The sequence below is a fragment of the Protopterus annectens genome, chromosome 12.part0, assembly GCF_019279795.1.
Source record: "Protopterus annectens isolate FY-2018-M chromosome 12.part0, PAN1.0, whole genome shotgun sequence".
NCBI lineage: Eukaryota > Metazoa > Chordata > Ceratodontiformes > Protopteridae > Protopterus > Protopterus annectens.
Genome location: NC_056746.1, coordinates 1132662766 through 1132684036, shown reverse-complemented (window position 1 = coordinate 1132684036; position 21271 = coordinate 1132662766). Strand labels below are relative to the sequence as shown.

The 21271-nt window shown below is 36.3% G+C and overlaps 1 protein-coding gene across 1 annotated transcript in view; it reads left to right on the top strand.

Moving 5' to 3' along the window:
- LOC122817026 (fer-1-like protein 4) overlaps positions 1-21271 on the top strand; it is a 1119105-nt gene that overhangs the window by 377591 nt on the left and 720243 nt on the right. The window contains exon 12 of the mRNA XM_044090141.1: positions 9295-9454. Coding sequence (XP_043946076.1) covers positions 9295-9454 — 160 coding nt within the window. The remainder of the gene's footprint in view (positions 1-9294; positions 9455-21271) is intronic.

Sequence of the window (21271 nt, the reverse complement as noted above, 5' to 3'; positions counted from 1 at the left end):
TACTTTCTATTGATTTCCAAAATAACCATGCTTAACATCCCATCTTTATCTGAAATTGTATCTATAATTCTTGGCATAGTATACATATTTTTCCATAGAATAAGAGTGCTCCTTCTCTTAGTCTTAAAACATGAATCAGCCAGAATGGTGTAGCCATTAAATGAGTATTTTTGTAGGTCTTTTTTAATAGATGAGTTTCCTGTAAAAAGATGATCTGGGCTTTATGCATTTTGATATATTTAAGCAAACCAGTTCTTTTGACATTATTGTTCAAACTATTAATATTTAATGATAAACATTCATGAGCTATTGACTATAATGTGTATGTTGTTACTTACTGAAAGACCTTTCTTCCGTGTTGACTTGAAATCTACTGAAAACTTACTTATCATGGATGTATAATGTGTATTAAGCACTACTTTCAAAAACCCAAAACTATTTACAAACACATACATGAAACATAAAGTTTCTGGTTTAGTTAAAAATGTAACTAAACCATCCATCCACCACCTCTCCAACACCAAAAGACACAAATTATCCATCTCTGCTTAAAATATAGTATAAAAAAAAAAAAAAGCATTATGAAAGCAACTAAAGAAATCTGAGTCCATGAAATATACATTAAAATGAGAGTGTCCAATATAACTGAAGCTATATGAATATGTCACATATAATAATAGCACCTCTGTTAAGTAGATATGTCAGAAATGCACATCAGATCAAAGTATGTATAAGCATTAGAAGCTGAAGGTTAAAAGATTGTCAATATTTCCAAGACTTTTCAAGAAACATCAGATGTTTTAACCATGTTGTTAGTCATCTATCTAACATTTTTAATGTAAGGATCTGTTGAATATATATATATATATATATATATATATATATATATATATATATATATATAAAACACCTATTACAAAAAAAGCCTCACAACCCTCTGTTTAGTTACTAAAAGTTTAGTTATGCAACACAAGTCTGATGTTAATATGCATAATGAGTTTTGTAATGCAGTTCCTATTTCATTTGATCTCATTTAGTTACTAAAAGTGCCATTGAATCTGCAGAATGTATGTATCTATAAAAGAACATAGGTATTTTCAAAGGAGTTAAACACTTTTATCAGAACTAATTATTTACCATTTAAAGTATCTAAGTGAAGGATAACAGAATTTCATGAGAAAAGAATTCTAAATACAGCCATTTAACAAGTTCAAAAGGTCAAGTGATGTCAAAACCGTTGTTTCTTTAAGCTGCAGCTTCATAAACTTGTTAAAAGTATCTAAATAGGCTCATTCACAGCAGAGATTGTCTCTAGTGAGGAAAAAAAACATTTTCGGCAGGAAATCAAATCTTGAAACTTTTAGAGTTTACAGAAAGCAGCAACAAAAAAAAAAAACACTCAAGCTGCCTTGTCAGTGCATGTCATGAATCTCCACATTGAGAACAGTCACACAGACTACCAGTTTCATCAGAAAACATCAACATCATGAAAAAATTAATCCTTTCATATAAAAACAGCTATTTAGAAGTAACAACAGCTGCCTCAAATCAGAAATCATTTTATAACATTTCATTTACCCACTAATTAACTAGACCAAAAGGAAAAAAAAAAGAACCTAGTATATATATATATATATATATATATATATATATATATATATGAAACTTATATTTAGCCATCTATAAAACACCATTAATGTACTGTATTGATGTTTATATGTGTCTAAACAAAGTCTAAAACATCTAATTAAAAACACTAATCAGAAACGAGTCTACTTTGAAACATCTAAAACCCATAACATCTAATTTCATAACACTGAGACCAGAACATCTAAAACCCAAAACATCTAAAACCCATAACATCGAATTTCATAACATCTAACACTATAAATCACAAGAAAATAACATCTCCTCCACAAATAATGACAACAAACTACCAAACACACTTTTTACTACGTTTCTGCAGGGGGGCAAACCCCCCTGCTCTCCCCATGCTGGAAACTCTGCCCCCACATCCCTGTAAATTAAATAGACCAACTCCAAGATTGCACTACAGTGGGAAAAAGTTAATTTCCTAACCCCACTGTATCAAGCCCCCCTAGAGAAACGTAGTAAAACGTGTGCTTGGTAGTTTGGTGTCATTAGATGTCGTTATATGCGGAGGGGATGTTTTTTTCATGTGATTTGTACTGTTAGATGTTATGAAATTCAGTGTTATGCGTTTTATATGTTTTGGGTTTTAGAAGTTCTGGTCTCAGTGTTATGAAATTAGATGTTATGGGTTTTAGATGTTTCAAAGGGGACCCATCAGAAACATATTGTTACCCCAACACTGACCCACTAGAAAAAATGCACTTTGGTATTAAGTCAAATTATACTGTTACTGAAGAATTAGAAGATATATATCATTTGTAGTTATTTAAAAGGGAAAATAATGTAAAGTACTTATAGTGGGGAAAAGAGAGAAAAGGAACATTAGTAACAAAAAGGAATAGGAAGAAAGAAGAGAGAGAAAGAGAGAGAATATTATTTAAATACTTAGTACTATATGTAATTTGAAGAAGTAGATATAGAAAGAAAAAGAGAAAGTTAATAATAAAGATGATTCAAATTACCTTACAGTATAGAGATTCTCCAGAATCAAATATATTATGATTCATAAAACAAAGCATTTAAAATTTGAAGGAATTTACTCATTTGTCCTTTAGTTTTTTAGTTTTGTTTGCTCTTTCCTTCACAGACCATCCATTTTTTATTGCTTGTCTCTTCAAACTCTGGGATGACCATTCCATTTCTTCTATGTCCGACAGTATTTTCTTCTTTTGGATAAATTCTACTGCTTCTTGTAGGGAATCAAAGATCTTCAATCCTTCTGGCAAGGTGATTTTTATTCTTGCAGGAAAAAGAATTTGAGATTTAATATTGGCTTTTTTCAAGTACTTAATTAGAGGAACACAATCCTTTCTTCTGGATATGACTGTAAAGGTGTAGTCATTGTCAAAACAAATAACTTTTTTACCCATCTTGATAGGAGAATTAGTCCAAGTTTATTTCAACACTAAGTCCTTGTCTTGTGAGGAAAGAAATCTTAACTATTGTAGACCTGGGGTTAGATGAATTCAGAGACGAAGCTGGATATGCCAGGGACTGATGAGCCTTCTCAATTCCAAAATAGAGGGGTTCAGGCATGTGTAGTGCTGATGAAAACCACTTATTGAGGAATTGCATCATGTTAGCACCCTCTTCTTTCTCAGGAATTCCATATATTCTTATGTTATTCCTCCTTGATCTACTTTCAAGGTTTTCCAGTTTCTCAATCAGCCTGGTGTTTTGTTTCAGAAGAAATTCATTGTGATGTTCATTTTCTGTCACTCTAGTATCTAGGTCATTTACTGCTTCCTCTAAGGCAAGAATCTGTTCAGATTGTTTTTTTACAATTCCATTTAGAAGTTCCAGTTGTTTACTGCACTCTTGTTTGATAATATCCATTTTGTTTTCAAATTTGTCCATTTTTAGTGACAGTTCTTGGATGTTTGTTATTATAAGATGTAATTATTTCTTCACTGCAATCTTCTAGTGTTGGATCTTCAAGTTGGTCATGTTGAAATTTCCAGTAGAAAACTTCTTGACATACATAATTAAAAAATTCTCTTGACTATGTATTAATTTTTAGAAAATAATAAAGAGCCTATGTTAATCCATCTTTTAGTATACTTTTAGTTAGATTTTTCTAAAAATGAAAGTATATTTCCTGTCAAAATATTAAAATCTAAGCAGAGCTATGGATTTCTGCTGCTATCAGACTGGCATCTTGGCCACACCCCCCAGTAGTGTATTTCTGATATTACTGTAACCTATTGTGTAACTGTGCAACATGATTACAACTGTGCAACTGTGTATATAATGTTAGTAACAATATATGTTCCCAAGTTTGTAATGTTTGGAACACTATGTGCAACTAAGTTTAGATATGTTTTTTTTACATGTGGAGCTTTTCTCCCTGGGCCTCTACTGAAAATGGGTGATATTACCCAGTTGGACTATCCCAGTAAACAAATGTCAAATAAATAAATAAACAATGTCTACATGCAGCTAGAGCAGTGACTGGGGTAAGTAGTTAAGTACATCAGGGGTCATTATTGAGACTGATAAAGTTTCTCCATATCTGTGTCAGACATAACTGTGGTTAACACATAATAAAATCATGACATGACACAAAACTAATTATAGTAACCTTAAGAGATGGATACAGACTGTAGGAAAATCTAAACAGACCAGCAGAGTGAGAAGAAAAGAGAAAGTCACAATCTAGTATGATAATTGTCCAGATAAAGCACTTTGGCAAAATGGATGAAAGAGTCAAGTAAAGCATATTTGATAAATCAGTCTATTTCAGATGACATAAGACTAATTGCAGTAACACCAAATAGAGGATACAGGCTGCTGTAAAATTTAAACAGACCAGCAGACTGAGAAGGATGAATGTTTGAAAATGATTTTTAGTAGAAAAAAATTAAATTGTTAGGATATTTTGCCTGTTTCCTTAGATGAGGACCTGTTAAACATTTCTGTTTATAATATAAATTAAATTGTTTGTGTGGAAGGGTAGAAGTTGTACTGGGAGAAGGTAATGAGGATGATAGTGGAGCATACCTCTCAACCTCAACGCAAGAAATCTGGACAAAGTCTAAAATAATGGGGGCACAAAGGCCCAAAAATAGGGACAGATTTTAAATATTGCTCTTATAAACTTAGAAAGCTGCTAAAATAACTGTATCTGTGTTAGCATGCATTTTCTGGAGGAAATAAAGTCTGAAACTCAAATATATGTAATTATTTATTCATTATTTAGTGACTTTAGTCTGATTTCCCAGAAAACCACATATTTTATGAGGAACAGACTAAATATTTGAGGCAAAAATCTGGATATTTTGCAGAAATCTGTACAGTTCAGAGGTAAGTGGAGTTTGCATGGATTATGGGCATCTGTCTTTACCAGCTTTAAAAGTGAGAGACAAATTCAACCCCCCGAAATTAGTTGAGAGTATTAAAATTTTGGACAAGTGATAATTACATTTAAACTTGAATTTAAAAAGCTTATTAGAAAACCTAAGAAACTTAATATCTTGAAAGATAAATGGTTGGCTCTGTAAGAAGTACACAACATTTCTAATAGCTGTATTTTTAAGTCACCAGTCAAAGGAAGCGATTGCGGGTTTTTTTATAAAATGAAGTATTTGAAAAGGTGTGACATCTGTTACACAGATGAATATGTAACTTTGACCAGATACTCTTTGAATGAGTACAATGGAAAATTATTTGATATTTTTGAAAAGGTTTGAGTGTTATTTTTTAAAAAAAGAATTTGGAGAAGTTACAGATTAAAAGACCTCAGCACCCTGTGATGTATACAATTCCAAAAATTGGTAAGGATAGTAATGTTCAGTTCTAAATTACAACGTCAAACTTGTAGAAGTTTGAACATTGTAATATCAAACCCAAAAGTCTGAAATACAAAAATAGTGAAGCCAAGGCACACCGATTTTTTTCCCAGGGAAAAAAAAATTGGTGGACCGTTTTTGGGGCTTTGCTATTTCCTCCACTGTGGTATGATCTTAAGAATTGTTAAATGCAGTCAAACATTTGGTGTGGCAATTAAATTATTATTGGATAATTATAGACATGCAATCTTTGTACACTAATATTTGAAGGAGTTGGGGTGTAGAAGCAGTGAGATGATTTTAGGGAGGGGGCCACATATGCATTTTTACTAAAATATTAGAATTCTGTTTGTCCAACAACAATTTTACACTCAATCAAAAGTACTCCTGCAGTTAAGAGGTACAACAGTGGTGATACATATGTCTCGACTTACACTTCTGTGCACATGAGATACTTTGAAAACTGTTTTGCATACACCTCTCAGTTTATCAAAAATAATATAGTAATTTTTGTAGCTTGTACAAAAGTAGTATTTGAGCAATCTTTGGCTAGTTGGTTAGTTTGCAAAATCTTTTGGTTTTAGTATACATTGGGGGTTTAGGGGGTTGCCCCCTGTAGAAATGTGCACAGTTCATTTCTTTCACCCTTTTCTGTTATTGGGATTATCTTTCAACATTGTGGAAGTCAATTATTCATAGCATAACCCTTATTCAGGTAAAAGTAATGTACTGAAAGAAGTATTTTTGGAAGAAAACTGCTTTTATTAGCTTAATAAAACAAAGCACAGGACCCTCTATCACTGCATGCATAAACTATTTTCTGCATCAGATTTGTAGTAGAACCAGTTCAAAGGTTGCTGTATTTTGAGAGAAAGTGCATTTGCATTACCTCTCTTGCAGGAAATTCAGGGAGCTAGAGCAATCATTTACATAAGGACACACACACAAACACACACACACACCTACATGCATATGCACACCCACAGATACGCAGATATGCAAATACATAGATACACACACACACACACACACACACACACACACACACACACACACACACACACACACACACACACACACACACACACACAATCATGCAGTCTGTTGAATCTACCAACTGGAAAGCATAGTTTTCTTGCAGATTGTAAAAGGAGTCTGTAGTTGTGAAGATGGCTTTCTCTAAATTAAGTTCATAAGCCTCACTTTGATGATGACAAGTATGACAGGCCATCCATATTTGTCATATGGGTGATGATGGCAAGAATGACATACCATCCATATTTGTCATATGAGTAATGATGACGAGTATGATGTGCCATCCATATTTGTCTTATGAGTCCACATTGTCTTTTGTCAGGAGATATAACAACTATATGAACATCCATTATTACAGAGTTGCTACAGAACAGTGTAGTGGACTGTGTCTTAGATACTGTAGCCATTCAGAATAATATTTCTAAGCACTTTGCTGTTTTGAAATGTATGGGGGCGGGGTTATTTTACAAAACTAGAAGCACATAACGTGAATACATTTTTTAAAGATGCAATCTTTTCCATCAGCTTTCTTATGAATGTGCTCTTCACGTTGTAGTTGGAATTTTGCATTGCAACTATCCCAATGACCAGCTGGTGTAGAAAGTTTCAGGCGCTTGGCTTTCCTTCTCCTAAATTTTTGCTCACTTCAGCTTTATCATAGCTGATTCTGATGGTGACTGAGTATAAACATTAGACAAGTACAATTTATTTATACGGTGCACAATCTAGATTGTAAGCCATAGATGACTACATCTGATTAAATAATTCTGCATTTTGGCCTTATTGCATGTTCCAGCAATGGTGTTTCGTTTAAGTATTTGGGAAATTAATTTGTTGCATTTTTGGTGCTGTTATAACCTTGCCATTATGGGCTTTTCTTTAAGGTAACTGAAAAGTTAATTCCTCAGCAATTTTAGCTACCCTGGGAACTACAAACCGCCACAGTTAAAAATAACAAACTAGTGTAAACCACATTCTTGTGATGAGGATATGAAGCAAAAGTTTGATATATTCTGGTCATTTGAAATAAAAAACAGTGTTTTATGTCCCTAGTAATATTCTGACACTCTGCATATTGTGTATCATTGTGATAAAGGCTGCTCTACTGATGTGTAGAATGCACACCTGGAGAGACACTCTAGCATTGTGTATCATTATTATAAAGGCTGCTCTACTGATGTGTAGAATGCATACCTGGAGAGACACTCTAGCATTGTGTATCATTATTATAAAGGCTGCTCTACTGATGTGTAGAATGCATACCTGGAGAGACACTCTAGCATTGTGTATCATTATGGTAAAGGCTGCTCTACTGATGTGTAGAATGCATACCTGGAGAGACACTCTAGCATTGTGTATCATTGTGATAAAGGCTGCTCTACTGATGTGTAGAATGCATACCTGGAGAGACACTCTAGCATTGTGTATCATTATGGTAAATGCTGCTCTGCTGATGTGTAGAATGCACACCTGGAGAGACAGTCTAGCATTGTGTATCATTATGGTAAAGGCTGCTCTACTGATGTGTAGAATGCACACCTGGGGAGACAGTCTACCATTGTGTATCATTATTATAAAGGCTGCTCTACTGATGTGTAGAATGCATACCTGGAGAGACACTCTAGCATTGTGTATCATTATGGTAAAGGCTGCTCTACTGATGTGTAGAATGCACACCTGGAGAGACACTCTAGCATTGTTATCATTATGGTAAAGGCTGCTCTACTGATGTGTAGAATGCACACCTGGAGAGACACTCTTGCATTGTGTATCATTATGATAAAGGCTGCTCTACTGATGTGTAGACTGCATACCTGGAGAGACACTCTAGATTTGTGTATCATTATGATAAAGGCTGCTCTACTGATGTGTAGAATGCATACCTGGAGAGACACTGTAGCATTGTGCATCATTGTAATAAAGGCTGCTCTACTGATGTGTAGAATACATACTTGGAGAGACACTCTAGCATTGTGTATCATTATGATAAAGGCTGCTCTACTGATGTGTACAATGCACACCTGGAGAGACACTCTAGCATTGTGTATCATTATGGTAAAGGCTGCTCTACTGATATGTAGAATGCATACCTGCAGAGACACTCTAGCATTGTGTATCATTATGGTAAAGGCTGCTCTACTGATGTGTAGAATGCACACCTGGAGAGACACTCTTGCATTGTGTATCATTATGATAAAGGCTGCTCTACTGATGTGTAGACTGCATACCTGGAGAGACACTCTAGATTTGTGTATCATTATGATAAAGGCTGCTCTACTGATGTGTAGAATGTATACCTGGAGAGACACTGTAGCATTGTGCATCATTGTAATAAAGGCTGCTCTACTGATGTGTAGAATACATACTTGGAGAGACACTCTAGCATTGTGTATCATTATGATAAAGGCTGCTCTACTGATGTGTACAAAGCGCACCTGGAGAGACACTGTAGCTACCATTTTACACCAGAATGCTGTCCAACTGATTTTCACACCTTTCGTTACTAATCATAAGGGTTACTGGTCATCAGGTGAGCACTGTTGCAGAGCAATTTATTCAGCTGTTGACTGCTTAATCCCAAGTCTGAAGGCCCACTGCATAAAGGACAAGCATGGAAAAAAAGAAATGGCTGACATTTTAGAGGGCTGTCGGCAAGAAAGAAGAGAGCAAGTGTGACCTTCTGTACATAATTTGAAATATTCTAGTGTCCTTGAGTTACAACATACTGCTTAGTGCTAAAGATTGAGGAATAACAGTTACCTGTACTCACATCATATTCTTTATTCTAATCTTAGACTTTGTCCAAATTTTATTTTAGATCACATGTTCTTTCAGAAATGGGCTGTCCTTACTGATCCCAAAGATACAAGAGGTGGAATAAAAGGTTACGTCAAAGCAACAATAAGTGTGGTAGGAAAAGGTGATACCATAGGACCTCCATCTACCTCATCAAACAGCCAAAATGAAGATATTGAAAGGTATGTATGCATTTGCAGCCATTTCAGTATGAGCTTAGTTTCTTTGTTTCTCAGAATTAAATCTCAACATAATGTGAAAACAAAATATGTAATTTGTCATTGTCTCATAATTATCTTCAGGTAGACTAATGGTATTTTATCTGTGTGTTTGTTACAGTTAAATTAAGCTGAAAGATTCATAAATTTTTCAGGTGCTTTGGTGTCCTCCTACATCCCAAAGACATGCCTTATGTGAAATTGCTGATCTTTGCATTGTGTGTGTGTGTGTGTGTGTGTGTGTGTGTGTGTGTGCACACTTCTGGTGATTGACTGGCAACCTATACAGCATTAGTTTTTTCTGCCTTGCATCCCTTGAATTCAAGAACAGGCTGCAACTCCCCCAGAGCAATGAAATGGGAACATCAGAGTACTGGGGAATAAATGAATGAATGAATGGATTTCCAGACATTTTGAGAACATTTACCATGCATACACTTTTGTAACTTTCCTCATTATACACAAGTCCATGAACTTCTTCATGCTGGAAAAAAATTCAGAAATCCAAATTGATATGTTTCAGTTTAACATTTTGAAAATGGGTCTAGGACACATGCTCGACTAGCATATGCCCAAATCACAAAACATCGAACACACATACACGAAAGTGCTTAACATCAAAAAGCGCTTCCGAGTATGTGTAGTTCAAAACAAAATCTAAAAATCTACGTTTCTGCAGGGGGGCTTTGCACCCCCATACCCCCCTACTTTATTATTCTCACTCCAAGATCCCACTACAGTGGAGAAAAGGGAATTTTCCCTTATCCGCACTGTAGTCTGATCTACGAAACAGGCACACATACACGGAAGCGCTTGTCAATGTTAAGTGCTTTCGTGTATATGTGTTCGATGTTTTGTGATTTGGACATATGCTAGTCGAGCATGTGTCCGGATCCCATCAAAACATATATAGCAAATATGAGGGGCTACAATAGAAGAGCTGTGTGAGTATGCTGGTTTTACTAATGAGAAGAGCTAAAAATTACAAGTCTATGTTGTAAAATATAGGTGCACATTCTTAACTTTCTCATTTCAATAGTTATGATTCAAATATTCTGCATTTTAACTTCAGTACCTTTTTTCATGCAGTAAGAGTGCTGAAGTTGTTTATATGTCCCTTATGAAGTTATTTTTGAGAATCAACATGAAGGTTTCAAAAAGCAGCAATGCAAATGTCTACACTTTGGTGTCCATTTTCTACAGCCACACACAAATAATTCCTAGTATGGTACATATAATCATGCAAAAATAAGAGAAACCCTTTGCTGCATATACAATTAGCTATTAGTTTTCACTAATGTAGTCTACTAGTCCTTTCTGCAAATATGTGCCACTAATTGTGTGAAGTGTCATGGTAGGATGCTAACAGTGCATATAAATAAACAGACATTGAGCTGTTTAAACTACTACATATCAATAGGATTTCTGTAGATTTATATACTTTCTTTGACATTGAAAATTCCTATTTTACCAGACTTTTGTAAAATAGCAAACATTCATAAATCCATCAACAACCCAACTTTTAGATCAATAGTAAGTTCCAAAGAGACTGAGGGGCAACTGATGGAGTGGCAGGGAAGGGAGGAATTTGTCCATCCCAGAAGGGAGGATGCTGTCGATATGGTCTGTAAGGGTTGTGTGGTCCAAAGAGGGGAGATGCCCTTGGATGTAAACAACAAGCATGGTGACTTGGTGAGTGGGGAAAGAGAAGTGGGTAGGTCATAAGAAATACACCTGATGGAAGCACAGCCAAGCTAAGCCCCCAGGACATATTCAGGATCCATGATGGGACCCAAAAAAATGGAGTATGTCTGGGGAGGGTTGGGGAGTAGCTGGTAGACCCGGCTTGAATGTTGGGTAATCGGCATCAAGCTGGTAACAATAAGGTCTGAGGGGATCAAAAAGGAATAGTAATTAGCATTATTTCATGTAACATAATACCAACCACTGTGATATTGCAGTCATTCACACAAGTCAGGTCAGCTCTTATTTGTGATAGTAAACTGAACAGCAAACATTGCTTCCAAAATAAAACAATTAAACTGCAAAGCTGCAATGTTTCATTCAATGCGTATTTAGAAACTATAAAATTTTGCATCCAGAATGCAATAGTTTTCCTAGTTGTATCATGTTAACAAAATAGCAGCATAGTTTCCAAGTAGGATATGTTTCTGTTCAGTGGTTAGCTTTACTAGCTTAGCTTTAATAAGCAGTACATTTCATACCAAACATAAGCAGAAAAGTGAAAAACTGGATAAAAATGGAAGCATGTTACTCATTACTCATAGATGTTCATTAACATAAGATATTGAATGCACAGATGTTATCTCATACTTTCATATTTATTAATCATACATCTTTTACCAGTATTTATACAGTTTGGCTCAAGTACAGGTTTGACACTAACAAATGCATATTGAACATATATAATACACTTTAGTCATATTTCTGGTTCTGTTCATGTTTTCTTATGTTTGTAATATTGTTAAGAAGTTTATTGTAAACTAAATGTGGAAGTGTTTTTTTTTTACTTAGCTGACCTTCTGCTGTAGTTTAACAATTAATGGATAAGATAGTGGGCTAGGATTAGTACCCAGAACCTTGTCCATTACCTGAACCTTTATTCAGGTGTTATTTTTGGCTCCAGTTTCCTGTAGATTTTCTACTTCACTGGGTCTAATGATCCCACCTTCTCCGGGTGAACCTTGACTCTTGTCTGTGGCTGCTGAGGAGATCAGGGATCCTGGGGCATTGTCATACTGCTGTCAGGCATGTTGTATTGTTTTATTGCCTATCTTCCCCTTCCCCCCACACAAACTCACCTATGATGTCCTAGGATGGATGTACAATGAAGTGCTTTGGTGTATCACTCTGCATCAGAGGTAACTCAGCCAATATCCCTACCTCCTTTGGAATATAACCCCCTGTGTGTGCTAGTCCTTGCTGTAAATCTATTGTGAGCTGCATGTGAGTGAGCCCCTGCCTCTGCATCGTTGCCCCTTTGCAACACCTCAGATGCTTCAGACGTTAATTGATCCTGGGTTCCCCAGGCTATGGTCAGGGCTTTATCCCTCAGTTCCATGATGCTACCATACCATTATTCAGATAGTGCTGAAAAGGTGCGCTCCATGCCCTGCTGCAAAAACCCTGACAAAGTAGAGAATTAAGATATAATGCCCTGGCTAGCAGTATGTCACCCATACTGAATTGCAATGCACCCCTTCATTATCTTGGCTCCTGTGTAGAATAGGGAACATTTGCCTTTAGATCATTTCATGCTTTAGGCTAGGTTTTTGGATTGATTGTATCAGTTTGGTGAATAGCAGTGAAAGAATCCTTGTGGTAGAAGAGAACAGAAATAGTGTGTGTAACTCAGAAAGGCACCTAGTGTACACGTCATGGTGACTCTTACTAATTCAGATGTATTCCTGCTGCTGTACTTTGGCAGAAAAACATTCAGCACCAAGTTGGACTGTCCCTCTTATAGGTTCATAGGTTCATAGATTAGTACTAAGCTAACTGCCCTTGCGAGCCATTTTAAGCCTAGCCAATTATCCCTTGTGAGACTCGAACCCTGCACCTTGTGCTTGCAAGGCAAACACCTTAACCATTACGCCACCCTCCCAATAAGGCATTCTGAGGGAGAAGCATATGCTAATTAGGCATGTGCTGTCTCAAGAAATGTCTACAACAAGGCATTTATGCAAATGAGTGATTCAGAGAATCATGTGGCTGTGCAAATTATGAGGATTGCTCATGGTCACTCATGTTAATGAACACAGCTAAACGTTTATTATCATCCATCGAGGTAGAAGTAAGTGCCAGGGACTTTAGCAGACAGGTATTTTGTGTGTGTATGTCAGTGCATGTGTGTGTGCATACGAACGAGCGCATGTATGTGTGTGTGTGTGTGTGTGTGTGTGTGTGTGTGTGTGTGTGTGTGTGTGTGTGTGTGTGTTTATATATTGTATGGGGCTGCATGTGTGAGTATAGGTGTGACTGTGTCTGATTGAGAAGTCACAGTAGGGGGGGGCAGTTATGGGACAGGTAGGGTGTGTGTGTGTGTGTGTGTGTGTGTGTGTGTGTGTGTGTGTGTGTGTGTGTCTGTGTGCCTGTGTTTATGTATGTATGGGGCTGCATGTGTGAATATATGTGTGACTATGTGTCTGACTGAGAAGTCACAGTAAGGGGGTGTCAGTTATGGGACAGGTAGGGTGTGTGTTTGTGTGTGTGCGTGTTGGTGTGTTTGTGTTGATGAATGGCTCAATGGGAGGAAATGAGTGCAAGTGAGTGGTGAGGGCTGCGTGTATATGCATGAATGTGTGTGTGTGTGTGTGTGTGTGTGTGTGTGTGTGTGTGTGTGTGTGTGTGTATATATTTATATATATATATATATATATATATATATATATATATATATATATATATATATATAAATATAGCTGCCACAGCATCACACTCCCCCAGACTAATGAGCAAATCTTGCAATATTAGGTCAGAGGAGAACACTTGACCCCAAGGGTATTCTACATATTATGCATTAAAGACACTTTTTCAGCTTGGAAGATGTGGATCCCTATTTTTTGTCCTTTGTCCCCCTATTAGTTTTGCCTTTGTCTGGAATTCTTGAGTTAAGAAATTAAGAGGTATGCATTCTGTAAAATCAGAGACAGGCAGTTGATATGGATGTCCATGGGAAGGTCTCAGTACACAGTTGGGAGGGCCATTAGACATCACCAGGTAGAATATTTAAACCATTACTGCATCTGAATTAAAAAGTAAGTGGAAAAAGAGGTCTATTATCACTTTGCACTGTACACACACTAATTAAAATGAAACTCTTAACATTGGTCCTTATCGACTGACTGACTTTAAGGATTTGAGATTTGGGAGGGAGGGCGGGCAGGGACAAAACATACACTGTCATTGGGGGTGTTCTATCATCTCAGGGATTGGTAAGAAGTAAGTGGTGTTTATGTGTGTGTTTAATGTTTGTTTATGTGTGTGGTAGAGTGAATAGGGAGAACTTTGTGCCAATGTGATGCATGGGCCAACAGAGTTATTTACCACTGGAAAGTGGTAACATGCAAATTAGCCGATAATGAGGTCTTTCCTCATTGCAGCTAACATGTATCTGAATTGCAAATGACTGCATCATGTAAACAGACCCCTTTTACTGCAGCTCTTACCTCTAGTGCTGGTGGTCTTTCTGAATCTCTTGGGAGTATGTAAAATGAGGAAAGTAAAAAAAAAACGACAAAGAAAAAAGTTTGATGTAATACTTTTTAGGTACTAACTAGGTAATTAGAAAATGGAAAAATAAAGGTGCACAGATGCTTGTTCTTCTTGGCTGATTACTTTATTAAGTGGAGACAAGATGGCCGTTGTAGCGTATTATTTCCAGACACTGTTTCATAATACAACTGTCATTCTTTGATACTGGAGTTCTTTCAGTGTCATTATTCTTTTGCAAAGTTACCAGCTCTGTTATACTGCCATTAACCTTATCTTGTGTTAAGAATCTTGTGATAAGAGTCAGTTTTGGTAACAGTATCTCTCTGTAGGAAGTATTTTATGTTGATAGTGGACCCAACATGTTGTAATTAAGTAGAAATACTCAGCAGAACATGAACATAGTGTGTATGCCTTGATGACTTCAACATCATTCATTTCAGTCTCATCAGGAATATCGTGAAACACTCCAACAGTGATGGAGAACCTAGCAGTTTAATGTTACATCCAGAATTGTCAATGATCCTGAGGAGTCTGTCTAATTTTCAGCCTCGCACCAAATACTTTGCTTTGTGTTTCTTTGGTTCTTTGATGAGCCATGTCCTTGTAGGGACACCAGATATTTTGCTTTGTGTTTCTCTGGTTCTTTGATGAGCCATGTCCATGTAGGGACACCAAATACTTTGCTTTGTGTTTCTCTGGTTCTTTGATGAACCATGTCCATGTAGGAAAACTCTTGCTGATGCTGAGCTGCTCCCAGTTTGAAGTTTGCTGTATCCTCCTCTTGCTGTTTTCCATGATCTAAGGGATTTAAATAACTATTGCCTCTGGCTTGTGCACAGCATCATACAGATACCTTTGAGTGTCTGCATTCGTACTTGACAGTACACAGCTGAATAACTGTTTATACATGAAGGCCTGTCATGACATGAGATGATGACTTACCCTAGCTATGGCCTATGCTTAGCTAAAGTAAGAAGTGGGGATTAAATTCCTATGACTGTCCCTTATGTGTAACCTGCATCAGGCAAATCACATGTAATAGATGACACAAATAATGATTCACTAATCATATCATCACAAGAGTCAGTATCTCCAAATATTTCCTGTGCAACAAAGCAACTGTAAAATTATTCTGAAATGCATTTTTTGTGGATACCACTGTGCAAAGCTGACTCCTGCTATTTCATTTTAGTTTTGTTTTTAAACAATAATTATTCAAGAAAATAAGAATATATCACCACAGTGGAAATATATCAGACCTGTAGTTTACAGAATAAATGATTTCTCAGTAATTTCCAGAAATCTGTGATACATGACCTTCAGACTGACTCTCTCACGCACACATTTCCATGGAAAATAAAGAATAAGGAATCCCCAGTATGAAAAATAACAGCTTTCCTGCTACAGCAATTTCTGTCTGTCTGTAGTATGCAGTCACCAAGATTGTCATTCAGCTTTCTCAATGAAACAGTTAAATATATACTTCATTCCTGCAGAGTAACAAGTTCATAAATTACAGATTAATATCTTACCAAGTAGTTTTAAGAAGTCTGTGGTATCTGATCTTTAGGCAACGATTCTGTCAAGCGACTATATAAGTGGGACAAGTAAAAAGATTTGAGTTTCAGAGTTCGCATTCTTCCAGTTATGCAAGCAAATACACATGCTGTTATTCTAGTAACTCTCTTTTAATTTTTTAAGGGTATAGACTGCAGACAGAAAGAAGTGTTCATTCTGCTGCTGTCATTTGCTAGTCACTACAGGCAGATTTTACTGCCTAGTGTGGGACCCAACCTTAACAACTTTTGCAGAGGATGCCTAACATTTGTTAAGGTCGGGTCACGTGCTATTCTGGAGTTTAACTGGTTTGTCTTTTTCTGAATATTGGAATGTAATCAGTGCCCTCCATGCACTACAAAGGCTTTCTTGTTTTTTAGAGATAAGTCACCTGCCTGTAATTTCTAATAGTCTTCAGTATTTGTTACATAATCATCAAATTGTCAGCTACCTCTCAGTGTAAACAAAATAACATGTATACATTTGAAAACTAGAAAGACAGTAGGTTTATGCTTTACAGCTATCTTTCTAGTAATGTCCGTGATTGTGTTATGTCATTAATTGCTGGTACTTTCAGGCATCATATCAGTGGGGGAAAAATAACATAAAACAGACCTCTTCTCCACTGAGAGGAATAACAGAATTCTTGGTTTAGAGTAAATACACTCTCAAGTTTCCAATAGTCTTTGGTAAGTAATAAGCAATTAAACTTATCAAACAACATTGTTTGTACAAAATGTAATTATGCATTTCCCCACTGGGGAGAACAGTGGGCTAGTGGTCACTAGGATAATAAAGTTGTTGTTATGTCTTTTGGCTTTTCCCGGTTAGGGGTCGCCACAGTGGAACTCCGGTCCGCTAATGATTGGCAGTAGATTTTTATGTGCCGAGTTGCCGGCTCTGATGCACAAACTTCAATGAAGGTACGCCCATTCACGCATGTCTCCACACAGAAGACGCTCTAGCTGAGAATTGAACAGGACAACGTCTTACTGTGAGGCGACAACGCTACTACATAATAAAGTAATGAAAGCAAATCCATAAGTCAGTGTTGCATGCTGTTTAGTCACATACTTCATCAGTCATCTGGGAGAAAAGTAAAACATAGTTCTCACACTGCAAAAAATAATAGCTTTTTTGTTTTACAGATCTAGTGTCCTCCCATAATTTTCACTTATCTATGGAATGTGATATGCAGTCACATAGACACGAAGCAGTTTTATAAATGGAAAAATAAATTATTCATTTCCCAGTGTGAAAAAATAGCAGATTATGGATTAAAACATAACTGTTTTTGTTATTTGCAGAAATCTATATCATGTGAACTTTACTCACTGTATCTATCAACTATTAATTAACTGGGAAAGATATAATTAGCTCATGTGGAAGACTACCAGGAGCCCAGTTTTACAGAGCAGGTGCCCTCAAAGCAAGCTTTAGTAGTCAGTTTTATATATGATATAAAAGTACAAACCCTGTCTAGCACCATTACCTGTGTGTGTGTATCTATATATATATATATATATATATATATATATATATATATATATATATATATATATATATATATATATATATATGGGTCCCTATCAAATGATAGAAAACTCATTTGATGGAAAATAATTTGGCTGAAACCAAAACATAGAAAGCTCAAAACACTGAAAACTCATTTGACTGAAACTCAAAAACACTGAAAATGCTATATGCCCTTTTCCCCACCGTAGTGCGATCCTGGAGTTTGTATATACAGTTATGGGAGTCCCCCCCACAATGGGGGGTGTGGGGGGCATAGCCCCCATGTACTTCATACATTTTAAACCCTACACATGGATACTTATAACTACAATGAATAAATGTTTGGAGAAAACAATATTTACATAAACTATGTGGGGGGGCTACGCCCCACACACCCCCAACTATATATACTAACTCCAGGATTGCACTACCGTGGGGAAAAGGGCATATAGCATTTTCAGTGTTTTGAATTTCAGTCAAATGAGTTTTCACTGTTTTGAGCTTTCTATCTTATATGGTGTCAGTGAAATGTTTTCTATCAAATGAGCTTTCTATCATTTGATAGGGACCCATATATATATATATATATATATATATATATATATATATATATATATATACATACATACATACATATGAGTCTATAATGAATTAGTGAAAGTTTAGAAAAGCGAACGCTAATTCATCTCTCCCTTTTAAGCGAAAGTTTAAAATCTTGAACACCCGGAACAGCAAATTTTTTCCCTGGGGAAAAAATTGCTGTTCTGAGAAACACACACACAACACAAGCACACCAAAAAAACAGCAATCCACACTCATACACTTAAAATCCTACATCTACCCTACACTAAACTCTACATACACTACTATCTATCCACTTACCTTAACCCAAACCCTAACCCTAAGGTCCATCACTATCGCACACTCACCTGACCTGTGCCCTAATCCTAACTCACCTACCCCGCCCTAACCCTAATGTCTGTCACTATCGCACACTCACCTCAACTGCGCCCTAACTCTAACTCACCTAACCCGTGCCCTAACCATAATGTCCACAAAATCGCATACTTAACTGAACCCGACCTGTAACTTTCTACCACAGTGCTGAAAATAGCAAAGCCACAGAAACGGCCAACTGAAATTATATAAGGTCTCAGTAGCTCAACAGATGCTACACTCACCACAGGTGCAGAAGGCTGTGGGTTCTATTTCCCAACAAGTACTTGGATTAATTTCAACTTTCTCTGTGGCACAAGGTGTAAGTGTAGTGGGCTTAAAGAAACAAAACAGCTGATGCCTGGTTCAAATCCAGTGAAGTGATAACTAAGGTTGGTGGGTTTGGCATAGCAGTTAAGGTTTTCACCTTAACAACACAAAGTACAGGGTTTGATTCTAACCTTGGATTATTGGCTATGCTTAAAATGGTCCTTCAGGGCAGTTAGCCTAGTATTTGGGTTCTTATCAGAACCAGGAACACTTGAAATTTCGAATAGCATGTGGTCGACACCATATGTTCAAAGGTTAAACGTAAAGGCGAATAGGAGAATTTCCCTTTTCTGCACTGAAGTGCGATCTCGGAGTTGGTATATTTAAGTAGGGGGGTGTGGGGGGTGCAGGAGTGCCCCCCTGCCTGCACCGTTAAGGTACATTTTTTTTTATTATATATTCGAATTTTTAAACTTCGATTATATGTTGTCGAACATATGGGATTCGAAGTTTAGAAAGTTCGAATATATAATATAGACCCTAGTATTCATCTATGAACTTATGATATTTCTGCAAATTGATTTTCCACAGCCTACCGTCCTACTGATATATACTTTTGTGTGTGTGTGTGTGTGTGTGTGTGTGTGTGTGTGTGTGTGTGTGTGTGTGTGTGTGCGCTTGCGTGCGTGCGTGTGTGTGTGTGAGTGTGTGCGCGCACGTGTGTGTGTGTGTGTGTGTGTGTGTGTGTGTGTGTGTGTGTGTGTGTGTGTGAGTGAGTGAGTGTGTGTGTGTGTGTGTGTGTGTGTGTGTGTGTGTGTGTGTGTGTGTGTGTTATGGTTGAATTTGCTTATAGTCAACAAAATTTGGTTTATTAAACAGATGGCCCACAGGTTTGTGAGATCACACAATTCTCAGGGCTGGGAAAATGCTCTTTTCTCAATATTTTGCGATCATAGTGTTAATATATATACATATATATATATATATATATATATGTATGTATATATATATATATATATATATATATATATATATATATATATATATAGGGGGGCTTGCCTCCTACTTAAAAGTATTTTTTTTGTTTTATTTTTGCATGCACTGAGATATGTCCTTAGAGCATGTGTGTAGGTGTGCTGACATTGGCATTTTCACAGTTTTTTTTTTGTTAATGTTAGGCGTGCCGACTTTTGGATCTGTTGATCTTATTTAGTAGAGCCATATGTATGTATATATATATATATATATATATATATATATATATATATATATATATATATTAGATATAGATAGATATGTGTGTGTGTGTGTGTGTGTGTGTGTGTGTGTGTGTGTGTATATATATATATATATATATATATATATATATATATATATATATATATATATATATATATATATATATATATATATATATATATATATATATATGTGTATATATAGATGCACACACACGAAAATAAGCTAGACAGTTGCTACTCCAAACTGTGTGTGTGTGTGTGTGTGTGTGTGTGTGTGTGTGTGTGTGTGTGTGTGTGTGTGTGTGTGTGTGTGTGTGTGTGTGTGTATATCTCTCTCTCTGTATATTTATTTAAATATAAATATACATATATACATATAACACATAGATACCCACAAATATAGATGTGGGATTCCTTGCTGATTTGTCAAACCCTGTTGTGATAAAATAAGAACTGTCAAACTAGTTTCACTGATTCCCATGTTTTTTTTTCTGACAAATTGCAAGGTAATAGAACAAGATCACAAAACAACAGGGAAAAACTAAATTTCTCTGTATGCTCATTGTTTTGCAGTATCAGAGTTAGTATATTTAGAGATGTAGGGTGTTGGAGGTACAGTGGGTACTTGTCTCCCTACAGAAATGCACTTGCTTGTTATAGCTGATGATGCTTGGTGTGGACTATTCATTTTAGAATCAAGTAGTTTCACGGAACGTCAATTTTATGATTAGGTATAAGTAAGACAATCGATGCTACAAAGCATTATCACACTGAATATTGACTCAAAATGACCAAAACCAAAATATCGATATGCAGACATGTATGGTCCAAGACATCCACACACCTCCTTATTATGTGTACCAACTCTGAGACTGCACAATAGCAGTGAACGGGTATATTCTGCTATAAGAATGATCTTGCATAAAGTCTTCAGTCAGCTGTTTTGTCGATCATAAGTGGTTGACATTGCAGCTGTTGAACAACAGACAAATCAATCTATATTGTGAAACACATATATGTTCACGCT